Genomic DNA, 23,310 nt, shown 5'->3' on the forward strand with positions numbered 1-23,310 from the left:
GGCTGGAGGGGGGCAGGGCGGGGGGAGCGCTGCGTGTCTGACCCGGGCTGGCACTCTTGCTCCCTTGCAGCGTTCAGTTTCACCCAGAGCACCGGGCCGGCCCCACAGACCTCGTAGGCCTCTTTGACGTCTTCCTGGAGACTGTGCGGGACCTGAGCGCTGGCAGCCAGAACGCCAGAACAGGTGGGAGTTGGCCTGGCCCTGGGGGGCGCTGAGCTGGGTGCTGGCCCACGGTCTGTGCCCTGGGAGGAGACTCCCCCGGCCCCTGCGGCCCGGCCGGTCTCTGGTGGTTCGTGTCTGAGCAGTGGGGGGAGGGCCCTGCCCCCATGGGTGCTGCTGTGCCATGCCACCCTCTGAGGCAAGGGCAGGCTCCAGATGAGGGGCCCCTGGATGTGACTGGGGCCACGTGGGCACCTCTAGGGAATGTGCCCCTGAGCCCCTCGTGATGCCATGGACCCCGGGGAGCCAGGCCCCGCTCCATGGAGGTTCCTGGCCTCTCCGCCTCGGCAGCAGCACCAGGCTCAGGCTGCAGCGGCGTGTCTGCCCCTCTGCCCCCCTGGGTGGCACCATCGGGCTGTGGTGATGCCAGCAGGGGGGAGAGCCGGGTACTGCCCTAGCTGGGTGTCCGCAGTGGGAGCGTGGCCTGAGCCTTGGCCATGCTGAGGATGCTCCCGATCCCCTGCCAGGCTAACGGACGCCGGGCCTGGCTTTTCTCCCCAGTGCGCGAGAGGCTGCGGGAGTGGCTGGTGCACAAGGAGCCCCCGGCGGACAGGGACGCAGCCCGGCCCCGCAAGGTGCTTATCCTGGGCTCGGGGGGCCTCTCCATAGGGCAGGCCGGGGAGTTCGACTACTCCGGCTCGCAGGTGAGTCCTCTGGGTGCTCTCGGGCCCTGGGCGCTGAGAGGTGGGGCAGGGGCAGGGGCTGCAGGGGGATGTGAGAGTAGAGGGGTTGGTGCAAAGGGGGCCGGGGGTGCGGGGGCTGACACCCCCCCAGGGTACAAGTTAGACTGTGGAGCTGCTGTGTCCCCTTAACCCTCGAGCCCAGGCTGGCTCCAGCCCGGCTCTGCTAGCGACCAGCAGCCCCTCCAGACCCTGCTCTCGAGCCATCTGCATGTAGAGGCTCCCCAGCGAAGTGCCAGTCGTGACCTGTATCCAGGGCGACTCCCACAACCCCCCCAGCCTTGCACCCCAGAACTGTGCACCTCCCCCGGCTCGATGCGGGCTCCGCCAAAGGGCGACGGCTCGTCCCCTGCTCGCACGCTGAACCAAGTGTACGAGCGCGGGCCGTGGTTATAAGCACTGGGGGCCTGGAAGGTGGAAGGCGTTAGCTCGCCGAGCTCCCTGTTATTTCTGCTCATTCTGACACTTTGCCTGGGCTGGTCAGTGGAAGAGCAGAACAAGCTGCTCGGCTGCGTGCTGCGGTACCTTTCGCAGGCTGTCTCCTTCGGCCCGGGACCCCTCTCCCCAGCTCAGCGTTAGCTCTTTGCCTTTCAGGGGGTCACGCGGCCTGGGCAGAGGTCGATTTCCCCCGTTTATACTCCGACCCTCTGTCCTGGAAAAGTCTCTGCTGGGCCATAGGGCCAGGCAGTCCCGTGGCCTGCGGGAGCTGCCAAGTGTCCTTGGGGGAACTGTCAATGTCTTGCTTCCAACTCCCCTGCTGGTGAGTCTCTGAGCAGCTTGGCCGCGTCAGTCCCTTTGTTGTTTGTGAGGCGCTAGCCAGCGCCCCTGCCCCACACTCACCACGCGGGGCCGGAACAGAGCAGATGTTCACACCTTCATAGAGGATGCTGCTACCCACCTATTAGCAGGACAGTGACACTCAGCAGATCAGGATTTCTCAAATGATCCCCCACGAGGCACTTGGCCACTTGTATATAGTTGTGTGTTGTACAAACATGGGGGTTAGAGGGTGTTATTGTGTCACGCGGTTAGTGCAAGGGGGGAGAGGGGAGAGGTGCAAAGGGGCAGAGGGTGGCGGAGGGATACGGGTCGGGAGGGTTGGGGCCAAGGGGGCAGGACCGACTCTAACTTTGTTGCCGCCCCAAGCAAAAAAGAAGAGCGCCGCCCCGCTGTACCCCGCCCCCGAGCGCCACACCAGCCCTCGCTCCCCTTAGAGCACCACGCCGCCCGAAGCCCCGCTCCCCTCAGAGCACCACGTCGTGCCCCCACCCCCCCCAGCGCCGCACCAGCCCCCACCCCCCTCAGAGCACCGCGCCAGCCCCCGCCCCCCCCCAAGCGCCACGCCGCCGAAACAAAAAAAACACCCTCCAGCGCTGCCCCGACGAACCAAAACCCAAGCGCCGCCCTGCCCCAAGGTGCCGCCCCAAGCACGTGCTTGGTCGGCTGGTGCCTGGAGCCGGCCCTGCGAGGGGGTTCATAGAATCATAGAATCTCAGGGTTGGAAGGGACCTCAGGAGGTCATCTAGTCCAACCCCCTGCTCAAAGCAGGACCAATCCCAACTAAATCATCCCAGCCAGGGCTTTGTCAACCCTGACCTTAAAAACCTCTAAGGAAGGAGATTCCACTACCTCCCTAGGTAACCCATTCCAGTTCTTCACCACCCTACTAGTGAAAAAGTTTTTCCTAATATCCAACCTAAACCTCCCCCTCTGCAACTTGAGACCATTGCTCCTTGTTCTGTCATCTTCTACCACTGAGAACAGTCTAGATCCATCCTCTTTGGAACCCCCTTTCAGGTAGTTGAAAGCAGCTATCAAATCCCCCCTCATTCTTCTCTTCTGCAGACTAAACAATCCCAGTTCCCTCAGCCTCTCCTCATAAGTCATGTGCTCCAGTCCCCTAATCATTTTTGTTGCCCTCCGCTGGACTCTCTCCAATTTATCCACATCCTTCTTGTAGTGTGGGGCCCAAAACTGGACACAGTACTCCAAATGAGGCCTCACCAGTGCTGAGTAGAGGGGGATGATCACATCCCTCGATCTGCTGGAAATGCCCCTACTTATACAACCCAAAATGCCATTAGCCTTCTTGGCAACAAGGGCACACCGTTGACTCATATTCAGCTTTTCGTCCACCGTAACCCCTAGGTCCTTTTCTGCAGAACTGCTACCCAGCCATTCGGTCCCTAGTCTGTAGCAGTGCATGGGATTCTTCCGTCCTAAGTGCAGGACTCTGCACTTGTCCTTGTTGAACCTCATCATATTTCTTTTGGCCCAATCCTCTAATTTGTCTAGGTCCCTCTGTATCCTATCCCTACCCTCCAGCGTATCAACAACTCCTCCCAGTTTAGTGTCATCTGCAAACTTGCTAAGGGTGCAGTCCACACCATCCTCCAGATCGTTAATAAAGATATTGAACAAAACCGGCCCCAGCACCGACCCTTGGGGCACTCCACTTGATACCGGCTGCCATCTAGACATGGAACCATTGATCACTACCCGTTGAGCCCGACCATCTAGCCAGTTTTCTATCCACCTTACCGTCCATTCATCCAGCCCAGACTTCTTTAACTTGCTGGCAAGAATACTGTGGGAGACTGTATCAAAAGCTTTGCTAAAATCCAGAAATAGTACATCCACTGCTTTCCCCTCATCCACAGAGCCGGTTATCTCGTCATAGAAGGCAATTAGGTTAGTCAGGCATGACTAGCCCTTGGTGAATCCATGCTGACTGTTCCTGATCACTTTCCCCTCCTTTAAGTGGTTCAGGATTGATTCCTTGAGGACCTGTTCCATGATTTTTCCAGGGACTGAGGTGAGACTGACTGGCCTGTAGTTCCCTGGATCTTCCTTCTTCCCTTTTTTAAAGATGGGCACTACATTAGCTTTTTTCCAGTCATCCGGGACCTCCCCCGATCGCCATGATTTTTCAAAGATAATGGCCAATGGCTCTGCAATCTCATCGGCCAACTCCTTTAGCACCCTCGGATGCAGCGCATCCGGCCCCATGGACTTGTGCTCGTCCAGCTTTCCTAAATAGCCCCAAACTACTTCTTTCTCCACAGAGAGCTGGTCACCTCCTCCCCATACCGTGCTGCAGAGTGCAGCTGTCTGGGAGCTGACCTTGTCTGTGAAGACAGAGGCAAAAAAAGCATTGAGTACACTAGCTTTCTCCACATCCTCTGTCACTAGGTTCCCTCCCTCATTCAGCAAGGGGCCCACACTTTCCTTGACTTTCTTCCTGTTGCTAACATACCTAAAGAAACCCTTCTTGTTACTCCTAACATCTCCGGCTAGCTGCAACTCCAAGTGTGATTTGGCCTTCCTAATTTCACACCTGCATACCTGAGCAATACTTTTATACTCCTCCCTGGTTATTTGTCCAATCTTCCACTTCTTGTAAGCTGTTCTTTTGTGTTTAAGACGAGCAAGGATTTCACTGTTAAGCCAAGCTGGTCGCCTGCCATATTTACTTTTCTTCCTACACATCGGGATGGTTTGTTCCTGCAACCTCAATAAGGTTTCTTTGAAATACAGCCAGCTTTCCTCGACTCCTTTCCCCGTCATGTTATTCTCCCAGGGGACCTTGCCCATCAGTTCCCTGAGGGAGTCAAAGTCTGCTTTTCTGAAGTCCAGGGTCTCTGTTCTACTGCTTTCCCTTTTTCCTTGTGTCAGGAAGAGGGTTACGGCGGAAGAGGGTGGTGGAGGGATACGAGGGTTGGGAAGAGGCAGAAGTTGGCAGAGGGGTTTGAGCAGAGGGTTGGTGGAAGGGGCAGAGGGTGGCGGAGGGGTACGGGGACAGGAGGGTTGGGCGAAGGGGCAGAGGGTGGCGGAGGGATATGCGGGGAGGGTTGGGCGAAGGGGCAGAGGGTGGCGGAGGGGTACGGGGACAGGAGGGTTGGGCGAAGGGGCAGAGGGTGGCGGAGGGATACGGGGGGAGGGTTGGGCGAAGGGACGTGGGGAGGGATACGGGGGGAGGGTTGGGCGAAGGGAAGCTGGGAGGGATATGGGGGGAGGGTTGGGTGAGGGGGCAGAGGGTGGCGGAGGGATACGGGGGAGGGTTGGGTGAAGGGACGGGGGGAGGGTTGGGTGAAGGGGCAGAGGGTGGTGGAGGGATATGGGGACAGGAGGGTTGGGCGAAGGGGCAGAGGGTGGCGGAGGGATACGGGGGGAGGGTTGGTGGAAGGTGCAGAGGGTGGCGGAGGGATACGGGGGGAGGGTTGGGCGAAGGGACGCGGGGAGGGATACGGGGGAGGGTTGGGCGAAGGGATGCGGGGAGGGATACGGGGGGAGGGTTGGGCGAAGGGGCAGAGGGTGGCGGAGGGATACGGGGGGAGGGTTGGGTGAAGGGGCAGAGGGTGGCGGAGGGATACGGGGGGAGGGTTGGGCGAAGGGGCAGAGGGTGGCGGAGGGATACGGGGGTAGGGTTGGGCGAAGGGACGGGCGGAGGGATACGGGTGGAGGGTTGGGCGAAGGGGCAGACGGTGGCGGAGGGATACGGGGTGAGGGGTGGTCGAAGGGTCAGAGGGTGGCGGAGGGATACGGGGGGAGGGTTGGGTGAAGGGGCAGAGGGTGGCGGAGGGAGACGGGGGGAGGGTTGGGCGAAGGGGCAGAGGGTGGCGGAGGGATACGGGGGGAGGGTTGGGCGAAGGGACGTGGGGAGGGATACGGGGGGAGGGTTGGGTGAAGGGGCAGAGGGTGGCTGAGGGATACCGGGAGACGGTTGGGCGAAGGGACGTGGGGAGGGATACTGAGGGAGGGTTGGGCGAAGGGACGCGGGGAGGGATATGGGGGGAGGGTTGGGTGAGGGGGCAGAGGGTGGCGGAGGGATACGGGGGTAGGGTTGGGCGATGGGACGTGGGGAGGGATACGGGGGGAGGGTTGGGTGAAGGGGCAGAGGGTGGCGGAGGGATACGGGGGGAGGGTTGGGCGAAGGGACGTGGGGAGGGATACGGAGGGACCGAGGGTTGGGCGAAGGGACGCGGGGAGGGATATGGGGGGAGGGTTGGGTGAGGGGGCAGAGGGACGCGGAGGGATACGGGGGGAGGGTTGGGCGAAGGGACGTGGGGAGGGATACGGGGGGAGGGTTGGGTGAAGGGGCAGAGGGTGGCGGAGGGATACGGGGGGAGGGTTGGGCGAAGGGACGTGGGGAGGGATACGGGGGGAGGGTTGGGCGAAGGGATGCGGGGAGGGATATGGGGGGAGGGTTGGGTGAGGGGGCAGAGGGTGGCGGAGGGATACGGGGGAGGGTTGGGTGAAGGGACGGGGGGAGGGTTGGGTGAAGGGGCAGAGGGTGGTGGAGGGATATGGGGACAGGAGGGTTGGGCGAAGGGGCAGAGGGTGGCGGAGGGATACGGGGGGAGGGTTGGGCGAAGGGGCAGAGGGTGGTGGAGGGATATGGGGACAGGAGGGTTGGGCGAAGGGGCAGAGGGTGGCGGAGGGATATGGGGACGGGAGGGTTGGTGGAAGGGGCAGAGGGTGGTGGAGGGATATGGGGACAGGAGGGTTGGGCGAAGGGGCAGAGGGTGGCGGAGGGATACGGGGGGAGGGTTGGGCGAAGGGGCAGAGGGTGGCGGAGGGATACGGGGGGAGGGACACTTTGGGCTGTCACGGTGCTCCCCCCTCCCCCCCCCAGGCCATCAAGGCGCTGAAGGAGGAGAACATCCAGACGGTGCTGATCAACCCCAACATTGCCACGGTGCAGACCTCCAAGGGGCTGGCCGACAAGGTGTACTTCCTGCCCCTCACGCCGGAGTACGTCACGCAGGTCAGCCCCAGCCTGGGGGGGCCATGGGGGGACCTGTGCACTGGCCTGGGGCTGAGGGGAGCCGCCCTGTGGGGCGCAGGGTGTTGCCAGGAGTCCAGGGCTCCCTGAAAACCACTTGGCAAACTGCCCCCAGGGGCAGGGGGAGGATCCTGGCTCGGGTCGAGTCGCAGCCCCTCCCCTGGGGGTTGGGGAGGATCCTGGCTCTGGGCCGGCCCCCCAGTCCCAGCCCCTCCCCTGGGGGTTGGGGGGAACCCTGGCTGTGGGCCGGCCCCCCAGTCCCAGCCCCTCCCCTGGTGGTTGGGGAGGATCCTGTCTCTGGGCTGGCCCCCCAGTCCCAGCCCCTCCCCTGGTGGTTGGGGGGGACCCTGGCTGTGGGCCGGCCCCCCAGTCCCAGCCCCTCCCCTGGTGGTTGGGGAGGATCCTGTCTCTGGGCCGGCCCCCCCAGCCCCAGCCCCTCCCCTGGGGGTTGGGGGGGATCCTGGCTCTGGGCCGGCCCCCCAGTCCCAGCCCCGCCCCTGGGGGGGATCCTGGCTCTGGGCCGGCCCCCCAGTCCCAGCCCCTCCCCTGGGGGTTGGGGGGGACCCTGGCTGTGGGCCGGCCCCCCAGTCCCAGCCCCTCCCGTGCGCCCAGGTGATAAAGAACGAGCGGCCGGACGGCATCCTGCTGACCTTCGGGGGCCAGACGGCGCTGAACTGCGGGGTGGCGCTGACCCAGGGCGGGGTGCTGGCCCGGTACCGGGTGCGGGTGCTGGGCACGCCCATGGCCTCCATCGAGATGACGGAGGATCGCAAGGTCTTCGTGGAGAAGATGGAGGAGATCGACGAGCACGTGGCCCCCAGCGAGGCGGCCTCCTCCCTGGAGCAGGTATTGGGGGGGGCGGACAATGGGGGGCCCCTCCCTGGAACAGGTACAAGGTGGGGGCCTGGACAACGAGGGGCCCCGCCCTGGAGGGGCGGTTGTTGGGGTTCCCCAGGATCCCTGCTGTGCTCCAGCTTCAGACAGTCCCTCAGTGAGGCAGCCCCCCTGGGGGTCCCCCTGTCCCCTCGGGGCTGGCGCCACAACGCCTCCGAGCCCCTGGGCTCCTGCCTCACCCCGTGAGCTCTGCCTAGTGAGTCCAGCTGCCCCCCCCCACGCCATGCCCCCCCCAGCACTTCCCCCTGCAGCACAGCCCCCACCCTCACTGCTCCCCCTCCCCCCACTGCCTCCACTGTCCTCCCATAGCACAGCCCCCTGCAGTGCCGCCTCTGTTCTCTGCTGCCCCTTGCTGCCCCACAGTGCAGCGCTAGCCCTGCTGCCCGGCCCCGAGCCCCACTCGGCCCCTCTGACTCCTTGGTCTGGTCCTGGCAGGCGCTGGCCGCGGCCTCGAGGCTGGGCTACCCGGTGCTGGTGCGCTCGGCCTACGCCCTTGGGGGCCTGGGCTCTGGCTTCGCCAACAGCCGGGAGGAGCTGACGGCGCTGGTGAGCCAGGCCTTTGCGCACACCTCCCAGGTGCTGGTGGACAAGTCCCTGAAGGGCTGGAAGGAGATCGAGTACGAGGTGGTGCGCGACGCCTACGACAACTGCATCACCGTAAGGAGGGGGGCAGGGGGAGCTGCCGTGGGGAAGGAGTTGGGGAGTGCCCAGGGTGGGGGGCACCCGGGCAGGGGGAGCTGCCGTGGGGAGGGAGTTGGGGAGTGCCCAGGGTGGGGGGCACCCGGGCAGGGGGAGCTGCAGAGGGGAGGGAGTTGGGCGGTGCCCAGGGTCGGGGGGGCACCTGGGGCAGGGGGAGCTGTGGTGGGGAGGAAGTTGGGCGGTGCCCAGGGTGGGGGGGCACCCGGGCAGGGGGAGCTGCCATGGGGAGGCTGGAGTCAGAGCCAGGCCCCAGGCCAGCACGCAACTCCCGCCCAGCCTCCTGGGGGCGCCAGAGGCTGGGCGGGAGTTGCCCAGGGGGCACCTGGGCAGGGGGAGCTGCAGAGGGGAGGGAGTTGGGCGGTGCCCGGGGTGGCGGGCAGCTGGGGCAGGGGGAGTTGGGGAGTGCCCAGGGAAGGGGGCGGATGGGTGGGGGGCACCCAGGGCAGGGGGAACTGGGGGGTGCCCAGGGGGGACCAGGGGAGGGGATTGCTCTAGGGAGGGGCAGGCTGGTGAGCTGGGCTGGGTGTAGGGTGCAGCAGGAAGGGGCCCCATCCCCATCCCCATCGCCATCGGGCTCCCCGGCCTCATGCGTGTGCTGGGGGCTGGGTATCTGCCAGCTCTGGCGCCCCCAGGAGGCTGGGCGGGAGTTGCGTGCTGGCCTGGGGCCTGGCTCTGACTCCAGCCCCCAGCCTGGCCTGGGGGCGGGGGAGGGGCTGGCGTGTCCCTAATGTGCCCCGTGGGGGCACCTGGGCTGGGGATCTGCCCCGCCCCTTGCAGTGCCCCCCGTGCCCAGCGTGCTGGGGCCGTGGGCATCAGAGGGTGGCAAAGCCCCCAGACTGCACTCGGCTGCTCCCACCTCAGGGCCTGTTGAGAGCAGCCTGGGGCCGGGGCCCCGCGTCTCTGCGCCACTCTAGGCCGGGCTGGGGCGGCCGAGCGGCCTCCCTCCCCGCAGCAAGGGGCAGTGGGTGAAACGCTTGCCCCCGGCAGGTCTGTAACATGGAGAACCTGGACCCGCTGGGCATTCACACGGGCGAGTCCATCGTGGTGGCTCCCAGCCAGACGCTGAACGACCGGGAGTACAACATGCTGCGCCACACGGCCATCAAGGTGGTCCGGCACCTGGGCATCGTGGGCGAGTGCAACATCCAGTACGCGCTGAACCCCGAGTCGGAGCAGGTGAGAGCTGGCCAGCGGCCCAGCCTGGATCGCATGGGGCCCGGGACTGTGGGACAGCCCCGGCCTGCTGCCCGGCACCGCTCCAGCCGTTCCGACGAGCGCCGGCGGAGCGCCGCGGCGTCCCTGGCCCGGCCTGCTGCCTGGGCACCGCTCCAGGCCGTTCCGATGAGTGCCGGCGGAGCGCCGCAGCATCCCTGGCCCGGCCTGCCCCGGCACCGCTCCCGGCCGTTCCAGCGAGCGCCTGCGGAGCGCCGCAGCATCCCTGGGTCGGCCTGCTGCCCCACACCGCTCCAGGCCGTTCCGATGAGCGCTGGCGGAGCACCGCGGCGTCCCTGGCCCGGCCTGCCCCGGCACCGCTCCAGGCTGTTCCGACGAGCGCCTGCGGAGCGCCGCAGCATCCCTGGGTTGGCCTGCTGCCCCACACCGCTCCAGGCCGTTCTGACGAGCGCCAGTGGAGCGCCGCAGCGTCCCTGGCCCGGCCCGCTGCCCCGGCACCGCTCCGGCCGTTCCAGCGAGCGCTGGTGGAGCGCCGCGGCATCCCTGGCCCAGTTCTGTGCCAGGAGCAGCGAAAACTTCAAGTGGGGGCATCAGTGACTGAACTGAGGCCCTGCCCCCAGGCTGCCCCTTCCCCCGAGGCCCTGCCTTCTGCTTGCTCCTCTCCATCCTTTTCCCCATCACTGCTCCTTGCTGGTAAAAAGTGGGAGGGGGGCATTGCCCCCTGATTCCCCCCCCTTGTCCAGCGCCCCTGCTCTGTGCCCCCGCCTGGCCCCGGAGCTGGAGGAGCCGGGGTCTGGGCAGCTGTAGCAGCATCTCGTGCCCTTCTCTTTGCCCGCAGTATTACATCATCGAGGTAAACGCCCGGCTCTCGCGGAGCTCCGCCCTGGCCAGCAAGGCGACCGGCTACCCACTGGCCTACGTGGCAGCCAAACTAGCTCTGGGCATCCCCCTGCCCGTCCTCAGGTAATGGCTTTGGGGTGGGGCCTGGGGGCCGACGTCCCCTGGCAGGTGTGGCGCAGAATCCAGAAGGCTCCTGGCCTGCGGGGTGGGTGCTTCTCACACGGCCTGCGAGCAGGGCGGCAGCCAGGCCGTGAGCCACTGGGTCCAGGCCTCCTCGGGCCAGTCTTCCTCAGGGGGTGCTGGGAGGGTGAGACAGGCAGCGGGGGACACTCCTCAGGGAGTCACTGCCCCTTCCAGACCATGTCCCCCCTAAAGCCCTGGGCCTGGTAAGTTCCCTCTCCTGGGGCTTTGGCCAGTCCAGCTTCAGATGGGACCAGACATTGGGCTGCCCATCTCGTCTCGCTGGAGAGTCATCCTGGCTCCCGGGCTCAGCTGCCTCGCCCCGTCCCTCCCCCAGTGAGGCCTCCGTCTCCCTGGCCCCCCGGGGGTTTGCCCTCTCCTGGGTGGCCCCTGGGGTGCCCGCGGCTGGGAACTGGGGGCTGAACCTGCTCTGTCCCCTAACCCCCAGGAACTCTGTCACCAACTCCACCACAGCCAACTTCGAGCCCAGCCTGGATTACTGCGTGGTGAAGATCCCGCGCTGGGACCTCAGCAAGTTCCTGCGGGTCAGCACCAAGATTGGCAGCTCCATGAAGAGTGTGGGTGCGTGGCCCAGCCGGACCCCTGCGCTTCCCGAGCTGGCCAGGGGCACCTGGGACCCCGCGCCCTGACCCAGGGCGGCTCCCCCCGGCCTTCCCGACTCCGGCTGTGCAGAGGGGGCTTCCCTCCCTCCCTCCCTTCCCGACATGGGGCTGCCCCCTCGCAGAGGCCGGGCCTTGGCCAGCCCCAGCATAGCGCCTGCCTCCCCCAGCCGGGCCAGGCCGCTCACTGTGTCCCCTCTCCTCCCGCAGGGGAGGTCATGGCCATCGGGCGGAACTTCGAGGAGGCCTTCCAGAAGGCGCTGCGCATGGTGGATGAGAACTGCGTAGGCTTTGACCACACCGTGAAGCCAGCCTCCGACGTGGTGAGTGGGGGGCCGGGGGGGCTCTGGGGAGCACGAAATCCAGGCTGGGGTCTCTCCCGGATCCTGGCTGAGCTGCTCCCTCCTGGCAGGAGCTGGAGACGCCCACTGACAAACGGATCTTCGTGCTGGCGGCCGCCCTGCGAGCCGGCTACCCGATTGAGCGGCTCTACGAGCTGACCAAGATCGACCGCTGGTTCCTGCACAAGATGAAGAACATCACGGACCACGCGGTGCGGCTGGAGTCCTACCGCGAGGGGCAGAGCTCCATGCCCCCTGACGTGCTCAAGAAAGCCAAGCAGCTGGGCTTCTCCGACAAGCAGGTGGCCTTGGCCGTGCTCAGGTAATGCCCGGTGCCGGGCACAGGGCGTGATGGCGACATCCAGCAGCTGCTTCTCTGAGTGGGACGGAGCTGATCGCTCCCAGCATGCACTGCAGCCTGCTTGGCAGGCTCAGCTGGGCGTGCCAGGTGGCCAGTCGAAACGGGACCTGTCCAGTGTCCGGGCCGATGTTCTGACCGGACACCAAAAGTCCGGTTACCGGTGGTGCTGGGTCATCAACCTGCACCAGCCCCTGCCTCAGGCTGCAGCGCCTGTCCCAGGTCAGGAGCAGAGGGAGCCCAGCTGCTGGGGCGGAGGGAGGTGGAGAGGGTGGAGTGTGGAAGAAGGGGGAAGGGAGAGAGCTGTGGGGGGGGGACGGCCTGGAGGGGAGTGAGTGGGGGTGGGGCTGGAGGGGGAGAGTGGGAGCCGGGTGGGAGGGGAGACAGTGGGGGGCAGGGCTCCTGCTGCAGCGTCCGGTGTTCAGAAAGGAGAAAGCTGCTGCCCCGGATGTGCTGGCGCGGTGCAGCCGTGCGTGCTGGGGTCCCCGCGTGTTGGGGGGCGTCTCTCCCTGCTCTCAGCCCTGCCCTCCCTGCAGCACGGAGCTGGCCGTCAGGAAGATGCGGCACGATCTGAAGATCCTGCCCGTGGTGAAGCAGATCGACACGGTGGCGGCAGAGTGGCCGGCGCAGACCAACTACCTGTACCTGACGTACAACGGGACGGAGCATGACTTGGCCTTCCGCGAGCCCCATGTCATGGTGATCGGCTCCGGCGTCTACCGCATCGGCAGCAGCGTGGAGTTCGACTGGTGCGCCGTGGGCTGCATCCAGGAGCTGCGCAAGGTCAGCGGGCGGGGCGGGGCGGGCTGGCCTGGGCTCCCCGTGCCCCCACGCTGGCCTCGCCGGCTCAGGGCTCCCCTCTCTTACAGATGGGCTACAAGACCATCATGGTGAACTACAACCCGGAGACAGTGAGCACCGACTACGACATGTGCGACCGCCTCTACTTCGACGAGATCTCCTTCGAGGTGAGCCTGCCAGGGCCTCGGGCTGGGGCCGGGGGGGCCCAGGTGGCCAGGGGGAGCGGCCCTGATGCCTTTGCTGGCCGGACTGCCATGCAGTGGGGGGCGGGCCCGTGCCGCTGGGGGGAAGGAGCGGGGTGTGCAGCTGGGAGGGGCCCGTCTGGCTGGGTGCCTGTGCCATCGCGGCCCGTGCCCTGGGGGGGGCCTGCCCCGGCTCCCCGCCCGCCGGCTGCACTGTCCCCTGGCTCCGGCAGGTGGTGATGGATATCTACGAGCTGGAGAGCCCCGAGGGCGTGATCCTGTCCATGGGGGGGCAGCTGCCCAACAACATCGCCATGGCGCTGCACCGGCAGCAGTGCCGCATCCTGGGCACCTCCCCCGAGGCCATCGACTCGGCCGAGAACCGGTTCAAGTTCTCCCGCCTGCTGGACACCATCGGCATCAGCCAGCCCCTCTGGAAGGAGCTCTCCGACATGGAGGTGAGTGGGGCTGTGGGAGGGGCTGCAGACCTCCTCTCCATGTGTGCTGTGGAGCCTGGGTGTGTGTGTGGTGGGGTGAGCAGCGGAGGGGCTGCCAAGTGCCCCCTGCATGTGCCATGGGGAGGGGAGGGGTTACTTGCCCCGAGTATCCTGTGGGGCAAGGGAGGAGTTGCCCGGCCCAGCTCCCCCCTCCCCCTCCCGTGCATGCCATGGGGCAGGGGTGGGTTGCCTGTTCCAGCTCCCTGCTGGGCGGGCCGTGGGGCGGGGGCGGGGTTGCCTGGCCCGGCTCTCCCCCAGGCAGGCTGTGGGGCAGGGGAGGGTTTTGGGCAGACCGGCTCCCCCCTGGGCATGCCATGGGGCGGGGGGTTGGTTGCCTGGCCCAGCTCCCCGCTGGGCGGGCCGTGGGGCGGGGTTGCCCGGCCCAGCTCCCCCCGCCCCCCCCCCGTGCATGCCAGGAGGCGGGTGCCGGTTGCCCTGTCCAGTTCCCCCCCCCCCGGTGCATGCCAGGGGGCGGGTTGCCCAGCCTGTCTCTCTGCCCGCAGTCGGCCAAGCAGTTCTGCTGCAAGGTGGGCTACCCGTGCGTGGTGCGCCCCTCCTACGTGCTGAGCGGGGCCGCCATGAACGTGGCCTACTCCGACAGCGACCTGGAGAAGTTCCTGTGCAATGCCGTGGCCGTGTCCAAGGAGCAGCCCGTCGTCATTTCCAAGTTCATCCAGGAGGCCAAGGTCAGCGCGGGCCCGGCTCCGTGGGGGGGTCGGCCACAGGGGGCCACTTCCTGGCAGCTGCTGGCAGAGCTTCGCTCGGGGGCCTGGGGGACCTTGAACACCCCCACCTCTCTGCCGGGGCCCGGCCCCAGGTCACGCTGGCAGAGACGCCCGACTCTCCGCGGCTCCAGCCTGGGCAGGCTGCCTGTCTGGCTCTTCATGTTGCGGGGGCTGGATAGTGCCCAGAGGGGTGGGGTCGGGTCAGGCGCTGCCTGGCAGATGGGGATCACTCAGGTTTCAAGTGGGGGGGCTGGGTAGGAAGGGGGTGGTAATGGCACGGAGGGGCTGGGGAGGGCAGGCAGGCACTGTGTGTGCGTGGGGGGGGGGGTGGTACTGGCCGGGGGGGCAGGCAGGGGCTGGGTGGGGGTAGTGGTACCGGCAGGCAGGGGCTGGGTTGGGACACACTCTGGTGCGGTCTGTGCACTGGGGGGTTGGAGTGGGGAGGGCAGTACCGGCAGGGAGAGCGGGCGGGGGGGGGCACACCCTGGTGCAGTGGGGGCAGGGATTGCTCAGGGGTCCGGTCTGGTCCGTTCTCCCCCCCCCCCCCCAGGAGATCGACGTGGACGCCGTGGCCTGCGACGGCGCGGTGGTGGCCATTGCCATCTCGGAGCATGTGGAGAACGCGGGCGTGCACTCGGGGGATGCCACGCTGGTGACGCCGCCCCAGGACATCACGCCCAAGACCCTGGAGCGGATCCAGGCCATTGTTCACGCCATCGGGCAGGAGCTGCTGGTCACGGGGCCTTTCAACCTGCAGCTCATCGCCAAGGTACCGCCGTGGGGCAGTCAGCCTCAATGCCCTGAGTGATGGGGGGAGGGGCGGGGGGGCCCCTTCCCCTGCTGACAGCTTTGGGCTCTGCAGCGTCTCCTGCAGCCGGGCCCACGTCCCCTCCAGGCCAGAGCTGAGTGCGGGAGCAGCGTGCATTGGCCACCCTGGGAAGACGGGACACCGGGCTAGAGGAACCTTTGCTGTGACCCAGCGTGGCCGTTCTGATCCCGGAGGATAGGTCCATCGGGCTGCTAGCCAGGCTGGGCAGGGCGGGTTCAGGTGCCAGGATGGGTCACCCCACACTCCTGTCTGTCTGCAGGACGACCAGCTGAAGGTGATCGAGTGCAACGTGCGCGTCTCCCGCTCCTTCCCCTTCGTCTCCAAGACGCTGGGGGTGGACATGGTGGCCCTGGCCACCCAGGTGATCATGGGTGAGGAGATGGAGTCGGTGGGGCTGATGACAGGCACTGGGGTCGTCGGAGTCAAGGTGAGCGTCTGGGGAGCGGTGGATGCAGTGGCCGTGGCTGTCTGGCTTGCTGAGCCCACCCTGCCCTCTGCACCCCCAGGTTCCCCAGTTCTCCTTCTCGCGGCTGGCGGGGGCGGACGTGGTGCTGGGCGTGGAGATGACCAGCACGGGCGAGGTGGCCTGCTTTGGGGAGAACCGCTGTGAGGCCTACCTGAAAGCCATGCTGAGCACCGGCTTTAAGATCCCCAAGAAGAACATCCTGCTGACCATCGGCAGCTACAAGGTGAGGGCGGGGCGGGGCCGCAGCACATGCTCAGAGACGCTGAATGCGAAGGTTAAATCCTCGCGCTGGATGGCTGCAGCGCAACGCGACTTCGTCTTAGAATCCAGAACGCTCATGCAGCAGCCAAAAGCAGCGGGAGACGAAGCAGGCTGCTCCTGAGGCAGAGACCCAACCCCTGCACCTTGCTCTAGGCTGACTCCTCACACACTGACCTGGTCCAGGTCCCTCGTCACACTGGTGACAGGCAGGCACCTCTGTCATGGACCCCCAGGGCCGGGCTGGGCCCCAGCCTGGGAACAGTCCCTGGGAGGGGCCTGCAGTGACCAAAGCCCCCTGGGGGTCTCACTCTTCCCCCAGCGTGAGACTGGGCCCCTGGGGCTGCAGCCCCCCTGCCCCACCCCGGGAGCTCTGGGACAGAGCCTGGGGGGACGTGTCCTCTCCTCAGGGATCAGTGCCCCTCGCCCAGCGCCTGCAGGGACACTCACCCAGCGCTGTGAAACCAGGCGGGTTTATTGGTCACCTGGCGCACGGCCCAGGCAGCCCCTCGGGCGGCCCAGAGACCTGACTGACGGTTACAGCCCAGCCCAGCTGCAGTGACCCCCGTGGTTCAAGCTCTGTCCCCCCGTCCGTCCGATCTCCTTTGTCAGACTCCCGGGCTGCTCCCCACAGCCCACACTTAACCCCCCCCCCCCCCCAGGCCTTTGTTCCCGAGCCGGGGGATGGGGCTCAGCCCCCTGCGGAGAGGCGGGACCACGTCTCTCTGGGTCGCTGGTCGCCAGGTGTCCACGTCCCGGCCAGGGGATCTGCCCTTGTCTTCTCGAGAGCTGCATGGAGCTGGGACCTAGGCCGCCAGGCGCCATCCACACCTGTGTCTTCACCTGCCCCAGAGCCCCCAGACCTCCCACCCGCGGGGGAACAGTGCCGCACACGGGGGAAACTGAGGCATGTACAGGACTCAGAAAAGCCTTTCTAACAATTCCCGCAGCGGCCTGGGACACAAGTCTGCGAACAGGCCCAGGAAGCCTCGCTCCTAGTGACAGCTCAGTACAGCGGGGCCATGCGGGTGGAGGGGCCCTGGGGCGGGGGGGGGCTGGGCTGCTCTGACCCCTCGGGTGGCTTTGCAGAACAAGAGCGAGCTGCTGCCGACAGTGCGCACGCTGGAGAGCCTGGGCTACAAGCTGTACGCCAGCCTGGGCACTGCCGACTTCTACACCGAGCACGGCGTCCAGGTACCGGGCCGGGGCGGGGGAGGGGAGGGCTGCTGGTGCCGCACGGCCAGTGCCTGGGTTACCAGCACGGGGTGACCCCCCTTCCATGCTGGGTCCTGGGAGCAGGGCCACCATTCCCTGGTCTCCCGGTCTGTCCCCGGAGCGAGGAAACCCCCCGCCCCGCCCCCAGTCTGGGCTGGGCCCGGGAGCAGGGCGGCTCCTCCTCTGCCCCCCCCCCCATCCACCCCCTGGTCCCCGGAGCGAGGAAACCCCCCGCCCCGCCCCCAGTCTGGGCTGGGCCCGGGAGCAGGGCCACTCCTCCTCTGCCCCCCATCCACCCCCTGGTCCCCGGAGCTAGAAAACCCCCGCCCCGCCCCCAGTCTGGGCTGGGCCCCGGGAGCAGGGCGGCTCCTCCTCTGCCCCCCATCCACCCCCGGGTCCCTGGAGCTAGGAAACCCCCGTCCTGCCCCCAGTCTGGGCTGGGCCCGGGAGCAGGGCCACTCCTCCTCTGCCCCCCCCCCCATCCACCCCCGGGTCTCCGGAGCGAGGAAACCCCCCGCCCTGCCCCCAGTCTGGGCTGGCCCCGGGAGCAGGGCGGCTCCTCCTCTGCCCCCCATCCACCCCCGGGTCCCTGGAGCTAGGAAACCCCCGTCCTGCCCCCAGTCTGGGCTGGGCCCGGGAGCAGGGCCACTCCTCCTCGGCCCCCCCCCCATCCACCCCCGGGTCTCCGGAGCGAGGAACCCCCCCGCCCTGCCCCCAGTCTGGGCTGGCCCCGGGAGCAGGGCGGCTCCTCCTCTGCCCCCCATCCACCCCCGGGTCCCTGGAGCTAGGAAACCCCCGTCCTGCCCCCAGTCTGGGCTGGGCCCGGGAGCAGGGCCACTCCTCCTCTGCCCCCCCCCCCCCATCCACCCCCGGGTCCCCGGAGCGAGGAAACCCCCCGTCCTGCCCCCAGTCTGTGCTGGGCCCGGGAGCAGGGCCACTCCTGCCCCAGTCCATGCCCAGGTCACGGCAGTGGGGCTCTGGTTCCCGCCGGGCAGGTGATGGCTGTGGACTGGCACTTCGAGGAGGCGGACGGCAGCGAGGCCGGGGCCAGGGAGACACAGCGCAGCATCATGGACTACTTGGCCGAGAACCACTTTGAACTGGTCATTAACCTCTCCATGCGCAACGCCGGGGGGCGCCGGCTCTCGTCCTTCGTCACCAAGGGCTACCGCACCCGGCGCCTGGCCGTCGACTACTCCGTGCCCCTCATCATCGACATCAAGTGCACCAAGCTCTTCGTGGAGGTGGCGTGGGGGCTGGCCAGCTGGGGAGGGGCTGGGTGGGGGCGGGGACTGGCCAGGTGGGCAGGGGGGGGTGGGGGCGGGGACTGGCCAGGTGGGGAGCGGCGTGGCTGCTGGGGGGGGGGGACTGCCTGGCTGTTGGGGGTGCGAGGGGACTGGCCAGCTGGGGAGCGGCGTGGCTGCTGGGGGGGGGGGGCTGCCTGGCTGTTGGGGGTGCGAGGGGGCTGGCCAGCTGGGGACTGGCCTGGCTGCTGGTGGGGGGGGGGGGCATCCGGGCAGTGGGGGGTGCGATGGGACTGGCCAGCTGGGGAGCGGCGTGGCTGCTGGTGGGGGGGGGGCTGCCTGGCTGGTGGGGGTGCGAGGGGACTGGCCAGCTGGGGGCACGACACTGGTGGGGGGAGGCTGCCTGTCATGGGGGCTCCCGGAGAGGCACTGATTGTCCAGACGAGTGTGTCCTGGCCCCAGGGGGCTGTGGGGCTCTGGGCCCTGGGGAAAGGGCAGTGGGGGGGAAGCCCAGCCCCAGCTGTCCTGTCCCAGCCCCCTGCCCCCCTCGGCTGGGTCTCCCCCCTCCCCAGCTGCACTGCCTCCCCCGCAGGCCCTGGGCCAGATCGGGACGGCCCCCCCGCTGAAGATGCACGTGGACTGCATGACCTCCCAGAAGCTCATCCGCCTGCCAGGTACTAGGGGCTCCCGGCAAGAGGAGGGGGCGGCTGGGGGCTCTTCCCCTGGCAGGGAAGCAGTGGGGAGGGGCAGCAGCGTGTGTGTGTGTGTGTGTGTGTGTGGTTCACCCCCTCTCCCCCCGCAGGGAGCCCAGGGTAAATCCGGGCAGGGTGGGGAGGGGAGGCGTCTGCGCCCCCCCAGTCAGTGAGAGTCCCTGGCCTGAAGCAGCTGCGCAGCCAGGGCCCTGTGGGCCGGGGACTGGGCCCCGCCTGTGGGCTCCGGCAGATTCGGGCCCGTCCTGCCCTGGGGGGCGGCTGTGTGGCCTGACTGGTGCTGCTCGGCCCCCTGGGATCCCCACCGCGTCCCTGCGCCATGGAGTGGGGGCTCCAAGCCGGCCGGGCTCGGGCTGCTCACGGGCACCATTCCCTAGGCTGGTACTAAGGCGTCCCGGGTACCCGGCGTTCTGGTACTTGCAGGACGGCGTGACCCCGGCGTACGGTGCGTGCGAGGGGGCGGCCGTACCGGCCAGCGGACAAACCGCGAGAAGCAGGACTGTCCGGGTTCACGCTGGCCCCTGGCCCTGCCCCCGCCCCCGTCGAGTCCTGAGGCCAGCGGCCCCTGCCCTGACCCCTCTCCCCCCTAGGGCTGGTCGACGTGCACGTGCACATGCGGGAGCCAGGCGGCACCCACAAGGAGGACTTCGCCTCGGGCACAGCGGCCGCCCTGGCAGGGGGCGTCACCATGGTGTGTGCCATGCCCAACACCCGCCCCGCCGTTGTCGACGCCAGCTCCTTTGCCCTGGTGCAGAAGGTGAATGCCCCTGCCCCCTCCCCATAGCTGCTGGGCAGAGACCCCCTTTGCCGGCCCCCCGAGCTGCTGTGCAGAGACCCCCCCTTGGCGGCCCCTTCAGGCCCCCCTGAGCTGCTGTGCAGAGACCCCCCCCAGCCAGTCCCCATAGCTGCTGTGCAGAGACCCCCCCAGCCAGTCCCCATAGCTGCTGTGCAGAGACCCCCCTTGCCGGCCCGCTGAGCTGCTGTGCAGAGACCCCCCCCAGCCAGTCCCCATAGCTGCTGTGCAGAGACCCCCCTTGACCGCCCCCTCACGCCCCCCTGCGCTGCGGTGATGAGACCGCCCCCGGCCAATCGGCCCCCTGAGCTGCTGTGAAGAGACCCCCCCCCCGGCCAGTCGGCCCCCTGAGCTGCTGTTATGTGACCCCCCCCCCGGCCAGTCAGCCCCCTGAGCTGCTGTGCAGTGACCCTCCCCCCCCCCCCGGCCAGTCGGCCCCCTGAGCTGCTGTGCAGAGACCCCCCCCCCCCCCCCCCGGCCAGTCGGCCCCCTGAGCTGCTGTGCAGAGACTCCCCGGCCAGTCCCCTGAGGGGCTGCGCAGGGCCCCCCCTTGGCCGGCCCCCCTGAGGTGCCGCACAGAGTCCCCCCGACACCCCAGGCCACGCACCTTCCCTGCCCTGGCAGGTGCCACTCAGAGACACTCCCGGGCATGGAGCTGGCAGCGCCAGGCGCAGCGCCAGGCCTGCCTCAGCCCCCTGGGGAATGTCGTATGGGCCATGTGGGCCCTGCAGCTGCTGGAGGATCTGGGGATGGCGCCTGTGCTGGGGGGCCCTGTGGGGGAGCTGCGGGCTCAGGGGGCCGATCCACATGCTGGCCCAGGCCCGACTTGGCACCCCATCGTGGGCCTGTCTCCCTGCAGCTGGCGGAGGCGGGCGCGCGCTGTGACTTCGCCCTGTACCTGGGGGCCACGTCCGACAACGCCGGCTCCCTGGGCCCCGTGGCCGGCACAGCTGCCGGGCTCAAGATGTACCTGAACGACACCTTCTCCGAGCTCAAGATGGACAACGTCTCGCTGTGGATGGAGGTGGGTCCTGCGGGAAGGGCTGGGGGTCCAGCCCCGTTCCTGGTGCCAGCAGCACAGCGCCCACCGGGGGCTGAGGGCCCAGCCTGCCCTCTGCATCTGCAGTGGGGACGCCCTCCTCCCCCAGCCTGCATTGCAGCCGCTGTCCTGTCCCCGTGTGCTGTGCTGTGCCCCCCGACCCTCCCCCAGCACCGCTGTCCTGTCCCCGTGTGCTGTGCCCCCCCGACCCTCCCCCAGCACCGCTGTCGTGCCCCCCCGACCCTCCCCCAGCACCGCTGTCATGCCCCCCCGACCCTCCCCCAGCACCGCTGTCCTGCCCCCCCGACCCTCCCCCAGCACCGCTGTCCTGTCCCCGTGTGCTGTGCCCCCCGACCCTCCCCCAGCACCGCTGTCCTGTCCCCGTGTGCTGTGCCCCCCCGACCCTCCCCCAGCACCGCTGTCCTGTCCCCGTGTGCTGTGCCCCCCGACCCTCCCCCAGCACCGCTGTCGTGCCCCCCCGACCCTCCCCCAGCACCGCTGTCGTGCCCCCCGACCCTCCCCCAGCACGGCTGTCCTGTCCCCGTGTGCTGTGCCCCCCGACCCTCCCCCAGCACCGCTGTCCTGTCCCCGTGTGCTGTGCTGTGCCCCCCCGACCCTCCCCCAGCACCGCTGTCCCTCTGTCCTGTCCCCGTGTGCTGTGCCCCCCGACCCTCCCCCAGCCCCGCGGTCCCACTGTCCTGTCCCCGTGTGCTGTGCCCCCCGACCCTCCCCCAGCACCGCTGTCCTGCTGTCCTGGGCCCTTGTGCTGTGCTGGGCCCCCCCGACCCTCCCCCAGCACCGCTGTCCTGTCCCCGTGTGCTGTGCCCCCCCGACCTTCCCCCAGCACCGCTGTCCTGTCCCCATGTGCTGTGCTGGGCCCCCCCGACCCTCCCCCAGCACCGCTGTCCTGTCCCCATGTGCTGTGCCCCCCCGACCCTCCCCCAGCACCACTGTCCTGTCCCCGTGTGCTGTGCCCCCCGACCCTCCCCCAGCACCGCTGTCCTGCTGTCCTGTCCCCATGTGCTGTGCCCCCCTGACCCTCCCCAGCACCGCTGTCCTGCTGTCCTGTCCCCATGTGCTGTGCTGTGCCCCCCGACCCTCCCCCAGCACCGCTGTCCTGTCCCCATGTGCTGTGCCCCCCCGACCCTCCCCCAGCACCGCTGTCCCCCTGTCCTGTCCCCATGTGCTGTGCCCCCCCGACCCTCCCCCAGCACCGCTGTCCTGTCCCCATGTGCTGTGCCCCCCCGACCCTCCCCCAGCACCGCTGTCCTGTCCCCGTGTGCTGTGCTGTGCCCCCCGACCCTCCCCCAGCACCGCTGTCCTGTCCCCATGTGCTGTGCCCCCCCGACCCTCCCCCAGCACCGCTGTCCTGTCCCCATGTGCTGTGCCCCCCCGACCCTCCCCCAGCACCGCTGTCCTGTCCCCGTTTGCTGTGCTGTGCCCCCCGACCCTCCCCCAGTACCACTGTCCTGTCCCCGTGTGCTGTGCCCCCCCGACCCTCCCCCAGCACCGCTGTCCTGTCCCCGTGTGCTGTGCTGTGCCCCCCGACCCTCCCCCAGTACCGCTGTCCTGTCCCCATGTGCTGTGCCCCCCCGACCCTCCCCCAGCACCGCTGTCCTGTCCCCATGTGCTGTGCCCCCCCGACCCTCCCCCAGCACCGCTGTCGTGCCCCCCGACCCTCCCCCAGCACCGCTGTCGTGCCCCCCGACCGTCCCCCAGCACCGCTGTCGGGCCCCCCGACCCTCCCCCCCCACCGCTGTCCTGTCCCCGTGTGCTGTGCCCCCCCGACCCTCCCCCAGCACCACTGTCCTGTCCCCGTGTGCTGTGCCCCCCCGTCCGTCCCCCCGCACCGCTGCCCTGTCCCCGTGTGCTGTGCCCCCCTGACCCTCCCCCAGCACCACTGTCCTGCTGTCCTGTCCCCATGTGCTGTGCTGTGCCCCCACGACCCTCCCCCAGCACCGCTGTCCTGTCCCCGTGTGCTGTGCCCCCCCGACCCTCCCCCAGCACCGCTGTCCTGTCCCCGTGTGCTGTGCCCCCCCGACCCTCCCCCAGCACCGCTGTCCTGTCCCCGTGTGCTGTGCCCCCCCGACCCTCCCCCAGCACCGCTGTCCTGTCCCCGTGTGCTGTGCCCCCCCGACCCTCCCCCAGCACCGCTGTCCTGTCCCCGTGTGCTGTGCCCCCCCGACCCTCCCCCCGCGCCGCTCGCCCGCTGTCCTGTCCCCGTGTGCTGTGCCCCCGCGACCCTCCCCCAGCACCGCTGTCCTGCTGTCCTGTCCCGCTGTGCTGTGCTGTGCCCCCCCGACCCTCCCCCAGCACCGTTGTCCTGTCCCCATGTGCTGTGCCCGCCTGAGCCTCCCCCAGCACCGCTGTCCTGTCCCCTTGTGCTGTGCCCCCCTGACTCTCCCCCAGCACCACTGTCCCGCTGTCCTGTCCCCATGTGCTGTGCTGTGCCCCCCCCGACCCTCCCCCAGCACCGCTGTCCTGTCCCCGTGTGCTGTGCCCCCCCGACCCTCCCCCCGCACCGCTGTCCTGTCCCCATGTGCTGTGCTGTGCCCCCCCGACCCTCCCCCAGCACCGCTGTCCTGTCCCCATGTGCTGTGCCCCCCTGACTCTCCCCCAGCACCACTGTCCCGCTGTCCTGTCCCCATGTGCTGTGCTGTGCCCCCCCCGACCCTCCCCCAGCACTGCTGTCCTGTCCCCGTGTGCTGTGCTCTGCCCCCTCAAACCCTCCCCCCCGTGTCCCGCCAGTCTGTCCTGTCCCG

The 23,310-nt window shown here is 68.4% G+C and overlaps 1 protein-coding gene across 1 annotated transcript in view; it reads left to right on the forward strand.

The window, feature by feature from the left end:
• Positions 1 to 23,310, forward strand: part of LOC123366800 (CAD protein-like) — a 51,961-nt gene that overhangs the window by 18,299 nt on the left and 10,352 nt on the right. Inside the window, exons 8-29 of the mRNA XM_045010554.1 lie at positions 71 to 183; positions 721 to 863; positions 6,535 to 6,666; positions 7,297 to 7,530; positions 8,014 to 8,235; positions 9,265 to 9,453; positions 10,289 to 10,413; positions 10,919 to 11,052; positions 11,301 to 11,413; positions 11,503 to 11,753; positions 12,326 to 12,572; positions 12,659 to 12,757; positions 13,006 to 13,230; positions 13,773 to 13,955; positions 14,545 to 14,763; positions 15,083 to 15,250; positions 15,330 to 15,512; positions 16,637 to 16,741; positions 17,758 to 18,006; positions 18,599 to 18,680; positions 19,307 to 19,473; positions 20,369 to 20,533. Coding sequence (XP_044866489.1) covers positions 71 to 183; positions 721 to 863; positions 6,535 to 6,666; positions 7,297 to 7,530; positions 8,014 to 8,235; positions 9,265 to 9,453; positions 10,289 to 10,413; positions 10,919 to 11,052; positions 11,301 to 11,413; positions 11,503 to 11,753; positions 12,326 to 12,572; positions 12,659 to 12,757; positions 13,006 to 13,230; positions 13,773 to 13,955; positions 14,545 to 14,763; positions 15,083 to 15,250; positions 15,330 to 15,512; positions 16,637 to 16,741; positions 17,758 to 18,006; positions 18,599 to 18,680; positions 19,307 to 19,473; positions 20,369 to 20,533 — 3,748 coding nt within the window. The remainder of the gene's footprint in view (positions 1 to 70; positions 184 to 720; positions 864 to 6,534; positions 6,667 to 7,296; positions 7,531 to 8,013; positions 8,236 to 9,264; positions 9,454 to 10,288; positions 10,414 to 10,918; positions 11,053 to 11,300; positions 11,414 to 11,502; positions 11,754 to 12,325; positions 12,573 to 12,658; positions 12,758 to 13,005; positions 13,231 to 13,772; positions 13,956 to 14,544; positions 14,764 to 15,082; positions 15,251 to 15,329; positions 15,513 to 16,636; positions 16,742 to 17,757; positions 18,007 to 18,598; positions 18,681 to 19,306; positions 19,474 to 20,368; positions 20,534 to 23,310) is intronic.

This window comes from Mauremys mutica, chromosome 3 (assembly GCF_020497125.1).
Source record: "Mauremys mutica isolate MM-2020 ecotype Southern chromosome 3, ASM2049712v1, whole genome shotgun sequence".
NCBI classification, from domain to species: domain Eukaryota; kingdom Metazoa; phylum Chordata; order Testudines; family Geoemydidae; genus Mauremys; species Mauremys mutica.